Source organism: Oncorhynchus masou, chromosome 1 (genome assembly GCF_036934945.1).
Source record: "Oncorhynchus masou masou isolate Uvic2021 chromosome 1, UVic_Omas_1.1, whole genome shotgun sequence".
Lineage (NCBI taxonomy): Eukaryota > Metazoa > Chordata > Actinopteri > Salmoniformes > Salmonidae > Oncorhynchus > Oncorhynchus masou.
Window position 1 is genome coordinate 4961827 of NC_088212.1, and position 13036 is coordinate 4974862.

Genomic DNA, 13036 nt, shown 5'->3' on the forward strand with positions numbered 1-13036 from the left:
GAGGAGAGAGGAGAGGGTCAGTGCACCGGGAGAAGGAGGAGAGAGGAGAGGGTCAGTGCTCCTGGAGAAGGAGGAGAGAGGAGAGGGTCAGTACTCCTGGAGAAGGAGGAGAGAGGAGAGGGTCAGTGCTCCTGGAGAAGGAGGAGAGAGGAGAGGGTCAGTGCACCGGGAGAAGGAGGAGAGAGGAGAGGGTCAGTGCTCCTGGAGAAGGAGGAGAGAGGGAGGGTCAGTGCACCGGGAGAAGGAGGAGAGAGGAGAGGGTCAGTGCTCCTGGAGAAGGAGGAGAGAGGAGAGGGTCAGTACTCCTGGAGAAGGAGGAGAGAGGAGAGGGTCAGTGCTCCTGGAGAAGGAGGAGAGAGGAGAGGGTCAGTGCACCGGGAGAAGGAGGAGAGAGGAGAGGGTCAGTGCTCCTGGAGAAGGAGGAGAGAGGAGAGGGTCAGTGCTCCTGGAGAAGGAGGAGAGAGGAGAGGGTCAGTGCTCCTGGAGAAGGAGGAGAGAGGAGAGGGTCAGTGCTCCTGGAGAAGGAGGAGAGAGGAGAGGGTCAGTGCTCCTGGAGAAGGAGGAGAGAGGAGAGGGTCAGTGCTCCTGGAGAAGGAGGAGAGAGGAGAGGGTCAGTGCTCCTGGAGAAGGAGGAGAGAGGAGAGGAATGCCAACGTTTTGTTGGCCAAACCATTACAGACGTTTTCATGAGAAGACTGATTTTCAGTCTCACGGTCTGACATACATTGCTGTAGCTCAGCCACCTTTCACCGCAAATGTGGTTGATTGAGGCACAGCCCGGTGGCCTAGCAACAACAACAACAACAACAACAACAACAACAAAAACACATATCTGTAGCTTAAACTGATGGATTTTGATGGCCATGTTTTTAAAAATAATGTTACTTTGATTGGTCCATGGGTTCGTCAATAGACTCTTTTTTTATTATTATTTATATAGCCCTTCGTACATCAGCTGATATCTCAAAGTGCTGTACTGAAACCCAGCCTAAAACCCCAAACAGCAAGCAATGCAGGTGTAGAAGCACGGTGGCTAGGAAAAACTCCCTAGAAAGGCCAGAACCTAGGAAGAAACCTAGAGAGGAACCAGACTATGTGGGGTGGCCAGTCCTCTTCTGGCTGTGCCGGGTGGAGATTATAACAGAACATGGCCAAAATGTTCAACTGTTCATAAATGACAGTATTGCACATAGAGTCCATACAACTCTAGTATGTCATTTGTTAAGCTTACTAAGTACTACTGATTTCTCTGAGAGTGAGGCAGATATATATTATTACTGTGTAAAACCTAGCAGTACTACTGATTCCTCTGAGAGTGAGGCAGATATATATTATTACTGTGTAAAACCTAGCAGTACTACTGATTTCTCTGAGAGTGAGGCAGATATATATTACTACTGTGTAAAACCTAGCAGTACTACTGATTCCTCTGAGAGTGAGGCAGATATATATTATTACTGTTTAAAACCTAGCAGTACTACTGATTTCTCTGAGAGTGAGGTGGGTATTTAGCATTTAGCAGAAAAACATGATTATTTATCTCTCTGAAATGAAACCATGATGTGATAGATTTTTAACAAATACATGTCTATCATTGAACAATCCCATGCCATGGTTGGATGGTGGAAAAACACCAATGAATGCTGGGATTGATAAGTTTAAACTCTATTTTTAGGATGTGTGGTTTAGTCTGTTCTCTTTGTGTTGGTCTGAGCTCTGCTGGTGTTAGCATTGTAATTAGAGGCACCACTTTGGTTACATACCTGTGTGTGTGTGTGTGTGTGTTTCTGTGTGTTTCTGTGTGTGTGTTCAGAACGTCTCACATGGTCATTGTTGTAGCACAGAAAAGCCCAGCCACTCCCCTTCTCCCGGCCCACAAACACACATACAGCTAGTTGATCTCATTCAGACAATCTGTTATGGACGCCATTCTGCCATTCAGAACAACTCTGCACCATGGCAACGGAGAGGTCTGGGTGTGAGCAGGTGCAGCGGGAACAAGAGAGAGAGATGGAGAGGGCAAGAGAAAGAGAGCAACAAGCTCTCATAGTCTCACTGCATAATTAGACGTTAGACGTTAGACGTTACGTTTCTCCAAACATCAAATTCATAAGGTAAAAAAAAAAAAAAAAATGAGAACAAGTGTCCTAGGATCGAACTCTCAACATTCTGATCCAGAGCCATGCAAAACTACGCAAAACCCAACCCTTCTTGAAGGCAATAGTACTCTCTGTTGCCCCTAGTGCCCGGGTATTGAAGGCAATAGTGCTCTCTGTTGCCCCTAGTGCCCGGGTATTGAAGGCAATAGTGCTCTCTGTTGCCCCTAGTGCCCGGGTATTGAAGGCAATAGTGCTCTCTGTTGCCCCTAGTGCCCGGGTATTGAAGGCAATAGTGCTCTCTGTTGCCCCTAGTGCCCAGGTATTGAAGGCAATAGTGCTCTCTGTTGCCCCTAGTGCCCGGGTATTGAAGGCAATAGTGCTCTCTGTTGCCCCTAGTGCCCGGGTATTGAAGGCAATAGTGCTCTCTGTTGCCCCTAGTGCCCGGGTATTGAAGGCAATAGTGCTCTCTGTTGCCCCTAGTGCCCGGGTATTGAAGGCAATAGTGCTCTCTGTTGCCCCTAGTGCCCGGGTATTGAAGGCAATAGTGCTCTCTGTTGCCCCTAGTGCCCGGGTATTGAAGGCAATAGTGCTCTCTGTTGCCCCTAGTGCCCAGGTATTGAAGGCAATAGTGCTCTCTGTTGCCCCTAGTGCCCGGGTATTGAAGGCAATAGTGCTCTCTGTTGCCCCTAGTGCCCGGGTATTGAAGGCAATAGTGCTCTCTGTTGCCCCTAGTGCCCGGTTATTTAAGGCATTTCCCTACGTCCTCGGGACATGGATAGATGTCCAATTTCGAAGTCATGGGAGAATGGGAAAATAGAGGCAAGAGGGGTGGGAAGAGGGAGAGAGAGAGAGATTGACACCCATATCAAACCGACTGGTTTGGTTCTATTTTGTCTATATGTGAACTTAGTATTAGACCTCTTCGTAGATGATGACATACATGAACAGAGTATATGAAGCGTAAAGATATCTTGATGCTTTATATCTCTATCATGTCACCTTCCATAGTTTAGGTTGGCTCCAGAATGAGATAAAGGAGCTACTTTTCTAATTTTCTTTTCCGTTTGATAGTTCCAATCTTTTCAAAGACCTCCTGTCACTGTTTAACAGATTTACTCCCAGAAGAATTCCGAGGAGAACGTTGATATGAATTCTTCCTTTCATTCTAAGGTTTGTTGGAACCTGTCGGATGCTTTGAAGTGTTCCATTCCATTGTGATGTCATATCTCGCTGATGTCATAATGCATTTCATCCCTTTGTCGCATCACAAATAGAGAGAGAGAGATTCCTGTTTTTGTTTTATACTCTCGACTTTATACTCTCATGTATGATTATTACCATTGAAAGAGAGAGAGAGAGAGATAGATAGAGAGTGCTGAGGGTCTCTGTCAAAGTTATTTGGGTCCTCCTCTCTCTCTCTCTCTCTCTCTCTCTCTCTCTCTCTCTCTCTCTCTTTCTGTCTCTCTCTCTGTCTCTCTCTCTCTCTCTGTCTCTCTCTCTCTCTCTCTCTCTCTCTGTCTCTGTCTCTCTCTGTCTCTCTCTCTCTCTCTCTCTCTCTCTTTCTGTCTCTCTCTCTCTGTCTCTCTCTCTCTCTCTCTGCTCTTCACTGTGTGTCTGTGTTTGGGTACAGGCCTGCTGTGTTTGTATGAGCACATGGCTGGGGAATGGAAACACACAGTCCAGGCTGAGGACACACACACACACACACACTCACACACACACACACACACACACACACACACACACACACACACACACACACACACACACACACACACACACACACACACACACACACACACACACACACACTTTTCTTAACAGAGTGGGGGGACTTTATTTGTGAACAGATAGATTCCATCTACGTCCAGTACAGTAGATCTGACCTAGGAACAGCCTGGTTAATAAATAAACAATAATGTAATGGGAACATGATGCTCAACATCGCAGTCCAATCATATCTAATAAAACAACACTCTGTCACCAATAAATAATCCAATAAATTAGAATAACAAGGCGGTTCTATGCTGGTTTTTCAAGGCGGTTCTATGCTGGTTCTTCAAGGAGGTTCTATGCTGGTTCTCCTGCAGAAAATTCTACTGTCTGGCGTTGTAGAGTGTGTTCAGTAGATCACTCCACTGGGTAGGAGCCGGAACCAGTTTCTCCTCTGGTTGTCCCGGTTCTCATGGTTCCAGACGTTTAAGTTCTCTAGAATAAGAGAAGCGAGAGAAGGGTCATTATTCAGCTGTTGAATTTCCAGTATTAAAGATCACACACACGAGGGAAAAAACAACAGAGGGCAGAGTCCAGAGGTCAGAGGTCAGAGGTCAGCCGAGAAGCAAGGCAAGAAGACAATCCTTAGGAGCCGAGCCTGTAATTCATATCATTGACAAACAGGTATTGGGGAGAATGCTGCAACGCCACAATGTTTAGCTTTGGGCTATGATTTCATTATGCAAGATTGTACGAGAATGTTTGAGAGAGTGCGTGTGTGTGTGTGTGTGTGTGTGTGTGTGTGTGTGTGTGTGTGTGTGTGTGTGTGTGTGTGTGTGTGTGTGTGTGTGTGTGTGTGTGTGTGTGTGTGTGTGTGTGTGTGTGTGTGTGTGTGTGTGTGGGGGGGGGGGGTTGTGCAGTCTTAGTGTGTAGGTGGAGGAGGGGGTTATATCTCACCTGTTGATGGTCACACTGTGATGTCACAGGGTGTGGTTTTCTGGAGCTGTGTCTCACTGCCAGAGCCAAGATAGGTAGCCAGAAAGTTCTGATGAGTTCTGTAACTGATAGCACACCAGAGAGGGATGTCCATTAACTCCTAGCGTCTGTGACAGAGTGTCAATTCAGTCCCGACCGAGGCCCGAACTCACAATCCACTACGAACACAAGAATCACCGCCAATACCACTGACCCGGAACAGCAAACATATCTGGACCAGGTGCTGACCCAGAACAGCAAACATATCTGGACCTGGTGCTGACCCAGAACAGCCAACATATCTGGACCTGGTGCTGACCCAGAACAGCAAACATATCTGGACCTGGTGCTGACCCAGAACAGCCAACATATCTATTATAGATCAGTCCTATTATAGATCAGTCCTATTATAGATCCTATACATTCCACTAGGATCTACAGTGTGTAAGACCTATTATAGATCAGTCCTATTATAGATCAGTCCTAATATAGATCAGTCCTATTATAGATCAGTCCTATTATAGATCAGTCCTATTATAGATCAGTCCTATTATAAATCAGTCCTATTATAGATCCTATACATTCCACTAGGATCTACAGTGTGTAAGTCCTATTATAGATCAGTCCTATTATAGATCAGTCCTATTATAGATCAGTCCTATTATAGATCAGTCCTATTATAGATCCTATACATTCCACTAGGATCTACAGTGTGTAAGACCTATTATAGATCAGTCCTATTATAGATCAGTCCTATTATAGATCAGTCCTATTATAGATCAGTCCTATTATAGATCAGTCCTATTATAGATCAGTCCTATTATAGATCAGTCCTATTATAGATCAGTCCTATTATAAATCAGTCCTATTATAGATCAGTCCTATTATAGATCAGTCCTATTATAGATCAGTCCTATTATAGATCAGTCCTATTATAGATCCTACACATTTCTGTGACTGACAGATGGAAATCCGGTATTCTGGCACGACCCAGTTAATGGAAAATTCATTCAGATAGAGGTACTGTATGTACTGTGTTTTGCTCTGCTATTACTCAGGTCGTTGGCAGCATCGTCACACTAATTCTTCTCAGGTAACAACATGGTGGATGATTTAAAGTGCCTTCAAGAAAGTATTCACACCCCTTGACATTGTGTGTTACAGCCTGAATTCAAAATGGATTATATATATATATATATATATATATATATATATATATATATATACGTATATATATATATATATATATATATACGTATATATATATACGTATATATATATATATACATATATACATATATATATATACATATATATATATATATATATATATATACATATATATACATATATATCTATATATATACATATATACATATATATCTATATATATATATATACATATATACATATATATCTATATATATATATACATATATATATATATCTATATATATATATACATATATACATATATATCTATATATATATACATATATATATATATATATATATATATACATATATACATATATATATATATATATATATATATATATATATATATATATATATATACATATATACATATATATATATCTATCTATATATATATCTATATATATATAGATAGATAGATATATATATATGTATATATATATATATATATATACATATATACATATATATATATATATATATCTATATATACATATATATACATATATATAGATAGATATATATATGTATATATGTATATATATATAGATATATATATATATGTATATATGTATATATATATATATATATTTAAAGAATAATGTGCAAATATTGTACATTTAAGGTGTGTACAGCTCTTAGAGACTTACCCAGAAAGACTCACAGCTCTTAGAGACTTACCCAGAAAGACACAAAGCTCTAAGAGCTGTGAGCCTATCTGGGTAAGTCTCTAAGAGCTGTGAGTCTTTCTGGGTAAGTTTCTAAGAGCTGTGAGTCTTTCTGGGTAAGTCTCTACGAGCTGTGAGTCTTTCTGGGTAAGTCTCTAAGAGCTGTGAGTCTTTCTGGGTATGTCTCTAAGAGCTGTGAGTCTTTCTGGGTAAGTCTCTAAGAGCTGTGAGTCTTTCTGGGTATGTCTCTAAGAGCTGTACACACCTGAAATGTACAATATTTGCACATTATTCTTTAAAAAAATTAAAGCTCTGTCAAATTGGTTGTTGATCATTGCTAGACAACCATTTTCAGGTCTTGCCATAGATTTTAAAGCTGGGTTAAGTCAAAACTTTAACTCGGCCACTCAGGAACATTCACTGTCTTGGTAAGTAACTCCAGTGTATATTTGGCCTTGTGTTTTAGGTTGTTGTCCTGCCGAAAAGTGGATTTGTCTCCCAGTGTCTGTTGGAAAGCAGACTGAACAAGGTTTTCTAGGATTTTGTCTACGCTTAGCTCTATTCCGTTTCTTTTTACTCTTAAAAACTCCTTAGTTCTTGTGGATGACAAGCAGACCCATAACATGATGCAGCCACCATCATACTTGAACAGATGAAGAGTGGTACTCAGTGATGTGTTTTGTTGGATTTGCTCCAAACATAACTCTTTTTATTCAGGACATAAAGTTGATTTCTTTGCTACATTTTCTGCAGTTCTACTTTAGTACCTTGTTGTAAACAGGATGCAAGTTTTGGAATATTTTTTATTCTGTTCAGGATTTCTTCTTTTCACTCTGTCATTTAGGTTAGTATTGCGGAGTAACTTCAATGTTGTTGATCCGTCCACAGTTTTCTCCTGTCACAGCCATTAAACTCTGTAACTGTTTTAAAGTCACCATTGGCCTCATGGTTAAATCCCTGAGTGGTTTCCTTCCTCTCCGGCAACTGAGTTAGGAAGGACACCTGTATCTTTGGAATGACTGGGTGTATTGATACACCATCCAAAGTGTAATTAATAACTTCACCATGCTCAAAGGGATATTCAATGTCTGCTTTTTTTTAAATACCCATCTACCAATAGGTGCCCTTCTTTGCTGCTCGACTGAGGGACCTTACAGATAATTGTATGTGTGGGATACAGAGAGGAGGTAGTCGTTTAAAAATCACGTTAAACACTACTATTGCACACAGAGTGAATCCATGCAACTTATTATGTGACTTGTTAAGCACATTTTTACTCCTGAACTTATTTAGTCTTCCTATGACAAAAGGGTTGAATACCTAATGAGTTGAGACATCTCAGCCTGTCATTTAGAATTACGTTGTAAACATTTCTAAAAATGTAATTCCACTTTGACATTATGGGATATTGTTATTTTTGTGTGTGTGTGTTACATTGCCATTGATTGTTGGGGATAGATCTTGCCAAGAAAGGTATTTCACTGGCATTAAGCGTTGAAACTTGATACTCACTGTGTGCAGGCCATGAGCAGTACGGCGAGGCAACTGACGCAGGAGAGGACCACAGCTATAACGACCAGGACAGTCTGAACCACCTCTGCTCTGCCGCTCTCCTCCTTGTTCGTCGTAGGCAGCAGCAGGATCCCACAGCGCTCACCGTCGTATCCTTTATTACACCTGGGGGGGGGGGTCAGATAGTCAGTCAACCAAACAGTCAGTCAGTCAACCAAACAGTCAGTCAGTCAACCAAACAGTCAATCAGTCAGTCAGTCAACCAAACAGTCAGTCAGTCAACCAAACAGTCAGTCAGTCAACCAAACAGTCAGTCAGTCAACCAAACAGTCAGTCAGTCAGTCAGTCAACCAAACAGTCAGTCAGTTAACCAAACAGTCAGTCAGTCAACCAAACAGTCAGTCAGTCAACCAAACAGTCAATCAGTCAGTCAGTCAACCAAACAGTCAGTCAGTCTACCAAACAGTCAATCAGTCAGTCAGTCAACCAAACAGTCAGTCAGTCAATCAGTCAGTCAGTCAGTCAACCAAACAGTCAGTCAGTCAACCAAACAGTCAGTCAGTCAACCAAACAGTCAGTCAGTCAGTCAGTCAACCAAACAGTCAATCAGTCAATCAAACAGTCATTCAGTCAACCAAACAGTCAATCAGTCAGTCAGTCAACCAAACAGTCAGTCAGTCAACCAAACAGTCAGTCAGTCAGTCAGTCAACCAAACAGTCAGTCAGTCAACCAAACAGTCAATCAGTCAACCAAACAGTCAGTCAGTCAGTCAACCAAACAGTCAGTCAGTCAACCAAACAGTCAATCAGTCAGTCAGTCAACCAAACAGTCAATCAGTCAGTCAGTCAACCAAACAGTCAGTCAGTCAGTCAACCAAACAGTCAGTCAGTCAACCAAACAGTCAGTCAGTCAGTCAGTCAGTCAACCAAACAGTCAAACAGTCAGTCAGTCAACCAAACAGTCAATCAGTCAGTCAGTCAACCAAACAGTCAGTCAGTCAACAAAACAGTCAGTCAGTCAGTCAGTCAACCAAACAGTCAGTCAGTCAGTCAGTCAGTCAACCAAACAGTCAATCAGTCAGTCAGTCAACCATACAGTCAGTCAGTCAACCAAACAGTCAATCAGTCAGTCAGTCAACCAAACAGTCAATCAGTCAGTCAGTCAACCAAACAGTCAGTCAGTCAACCAAACAGTCAATCAGTCAACCAAACAGTCAGTCAGTCAGTCAACCAATCAGTCAGTCAGTCAACCAAACAGTCAATCAGTCAGTCAGTCAACCAAACAGTCAATCAGTCAGTCAGTCAACCAAACAGTTAATCAGTCAGTCAGTCAACCCAATTTGTAAGTCGCTCTGGATAAGAGCGTCTGCTAAATGACTTAAATGTAAATGTAAACCAAACAGTCAATCAGTCAACCAAACAGTCAGTCAGTCAACCAAACAGTCAACCAAACAGTCAGTCAGTCAACCAAACAGTCAGTCAACCAAACAGTCAGTCAGTCAACCAAACAGTCAGTCAGTCAACCAAACAGTCAATCAGTCAGTCAGTCAACCAAACAGTCAGTCAGTCAACCAAACAGTCAGTCAGTCAGTCAGTCAACCAAACAGTCAGTCAGTCAACCATACAGTCAGTCAGTCAGTCAGTCAACCAAACAGTCAAACAGTCAGTCAGTCAACCAAACAGTCAATCAGTCAGTCAGTCAACCAAACAGTCAGTCAGTCAGTCAACCAAACATTCAGTCAGTCAGTCAACCAAACAGTCAGTCAGTCAACCAAACAGTCAGTCAGTCAGTCAGTTAACCAAACAGTCAATCAGTCAGCCAGTCAACCAAACAGTCAATCAGTCAGTCAGTCAACCATACAGTCAGTCAGTCAACCAAACAGTCAATCAGTCAGTCAGTCAACCAAACAGTCAGTCAGTCAACCAAACAGTCAATCAGTCAGTCAGTCAACCAAACAGTCAATCAGTCAGTCAGTCAACCATACAGTCAGTCAGTCAACCATACAGTCAGTCAGTCAACCAAACAGTCAATCAGTCAGTCAGTCAACCAAACAGTCAATCAGTCAGTCAGTCAACCATACAGTCAGTCAGTCAACCATACAGTCAGTCAGTCAACCAAACAGTCAATCAGTCAGTCAGTCAACCAAACAGTCAATCAGTCAGTCAGTCAACCAATCAGTCAGTCAGTCAACCAAACAGTCAGTCAGTCAGTCAGTCAACCAAACAGTCAGTCAGTCAGTCAACCAAACAGTCAATCAGTCAGTCAGTCAACCAAACAGTCAGTCAGTCAGTCAGTCAACCAAACAGTCAATCAGTCAGTCAGTCAACCAAACAGTCAGTCAGTCAGTCAACCAAACAGTCAATCAGTCAGTCAGTCAACCAAACAGTCAGTCAGTCAGTCAGTCAGTCAACCAAACAGTCAATCAGTCAGACAGTCAACCAAACAGTCAATCAGTCAGCCAGTCAACCAAACAGTCAATCAGTCTTTCAGTCAACCAAACAGTCAGTCAGTCAACCAAACAGTCAATCAGTCAGTCAGTCAACCAAACAGTCAATCAGTCAACCAAACAGTCAGTCAGTCAACCAAACAGTCAACCAAACAGTCAGTCAGTCAGTCAGTCAACCAAACAGTCAATCAGTCAGTCAGTCAGTCAATCAGTCAATCTATCCTTCATTACACACACACACACACACACACACACACACACACACACACACACACACACACACACACACACACACACACACACACACACACACACACACACACACACACACACACACACACACACACCTGTGTTTTACTCACATACACACTGGCTCTCTCAGGTCTGCCATGTACTTGCAGAGCCCATGGATACAGTAGCCCTTGTGGGAAAAGCTACACGGGTCCTGTGTGACACGCCCTGACGTCTGGTGTGTGTGTGCGGCCGGGAACTCCGACGTCGTTCCTGCTGACGGGTGTCCTGTTGAGGTTCTTGTTTTCTTCTTCCTTTCTTTATTCTTGTTCCCTTTCTGACCTCTCCTCTTTTCTTTTTGGATCTTACTGTGACGCGGCACTGCTGGGAAACAACAGATGGTTATCATAATTTTCTGATTATTAGAGACAGTGATAGATGGGAGAAAAGGGGGAGACAGATGGGAGAGAGAGGGGAGAGAGAGGGGAGAGAGAAGGGGAAAACAGATAGAGAGACATGGAGACAGATGGAGAGAAATGGAGACAGATAGACAGAGTTGGGAGACAGATTGAGAGACATGGAGACAGATAGGAGACAGATGGAGAGACATGGAGACAGATAGGAGACAGATGGGAGACAGATATGGAGACAGATAGGAGACAGATGGGAGACAGATGGGAGACAGATTGAGAGACATGGAGACAGATAGGAGACAGATGGAGAGACATGGAGACAGATAGGAGACAGATGGGAGACAGATATGGAGACAGATAGGAGACAGATGGGAGACAGATGGGAGACAGATTGAGAGACATGGAGACAAATAGGAGACAGATGGAGAGACATGGAGACAGATAGGAGACAGATGGGAAACAGATAGAGAGACATGGAGACAGATAGGAGACAGATGGAGAGACATGGAGACAGATAGGAGACAGATGGGAGACAGATGGGAGACAGATGGAGAGACATGGAGACAGATCGGAGACAGATGGAGAGACATGGAGACAGATAGGAGACAGTTGGGAGACAGATGGAGAGACATGGAGACAGATAGGAGACAGATGGAGAGACATGGAGACAGATAGGAGACAGATAGAAGAAAGATGGGAGACAGATGGAGAGACATGGAGACAGATAGGAGACAGATAGAAGAAAGATGGGAGACAGATGGAGAGACATGGAGACAGATAGGAGACAGATGGAGAGACATGGAGACAGATAGGAGACAGATGGAGACAGATAAGAGACAGGCGGAGAGACAGACAGAGAGGTTGAGACAGATGGAGAATTATAGGAGACAGGTGAGAGATGGAGACAGATGGGAGACAGATGGAGATGGACTGGAGACAGATAGACAGAGTTGGGAGACAGATGGAGAGACATGGAGACAGATAGGAGGCAGATGGAGAGAAATGGAGACAGATAGGAGACAGATGGAGAGACATGGAGACAGATAGGAGACAGATGGGAGACAGATATGGAGACAGATAGGAGACAGATGGGAGACAGATGGGAGACAGATTGAGAGACATGGAGACAGATAGGAGACAGATGGAGAGACATGGAGACAGATAGGAGACAGATGGGAGACAGATATGGAGACAGATAGGAGACAGATGGGAGACAGATGGGAGACAGATTGAGAGACATGGAGACAAATAGGAGACAGATGGAGAGACATGGAGACAGATAGGAGACAGATGGGAAACAGATAGAGAGACATGGAGACAGATAGGAGACAGATGGAGAGACATGGAGACAGATAGGAGACAGATGGGAGACGGATGGGAGACAGATGGAGAGACATGGAGACAGATCGGAGACAGATGGAGAGACATGGAGACAGATAGGAGACAGATGGGAAACAGATAGAGAGACATGGAGACAGATAGGAGACATATGGAGAGACATGGAGACAGATAGGAGACAGATGGGAGACAGATGGGAGACAGATGGAGAGACATGGAGACAGATCGGAGACAGATGGAGAGACATGGAGACAGATAGGAGACAGTTGGGAGACAGATGGAGAGACATGGAGACAGATAGGAGACAGATGGAGAGACATGGAGACAGATAGGAGACAGATAGAAGAAAGATGGGAGACAGATGGAGAGACATGGAGACAGATAGGAGACAGATGGAGAGACATGGAGACAGATAGGAGACA

At 43.1% G+C, this 13036-nt stretch overlaps 1 protein-coding gene across 3 annotated transcripts in view; it reads right to left on the reverse strand.

Moving 5' to 3' along the window:
* Positions 1 to 3920: 3920 nt before the first annotated feature.
* LOC135544553 (proheparin-binding EGF-like growth factor) overlaps positions 3921 to 13036 on the reverse strand; it is an 11853-nt gene continuing 2737 nt past the window's right edge. For 2 of the 3 annotated variants that reach the window (XM_064972374.1, XM_064972293.1), the window contains exons 3-6: positions 10995 to 11247; positions 8186 to 8350; positions 4770 to 4873; positions 3921 to 4307 (exon numbers count right to left, since the gene is read on the reverse strand). In XM_064972374.1, coding sequence (XP_064828446.1) covers positions 4780 to 4873; positions 8186 to 8350; positions 10995 to 11247 — 512 coding nt within the window. In that variant the 3' untranslated portion in view covers positions 3921 to 4307; positions 4770 to 4779. The remainder of the gene's footprint in view (positions 4308 to 4769; positions 4874 to 8185; positions 8351 to 10994; positions 11248 to 13036) is intronic. The other variant, XM_064972459.1, reaches the window with a different exon arrangement.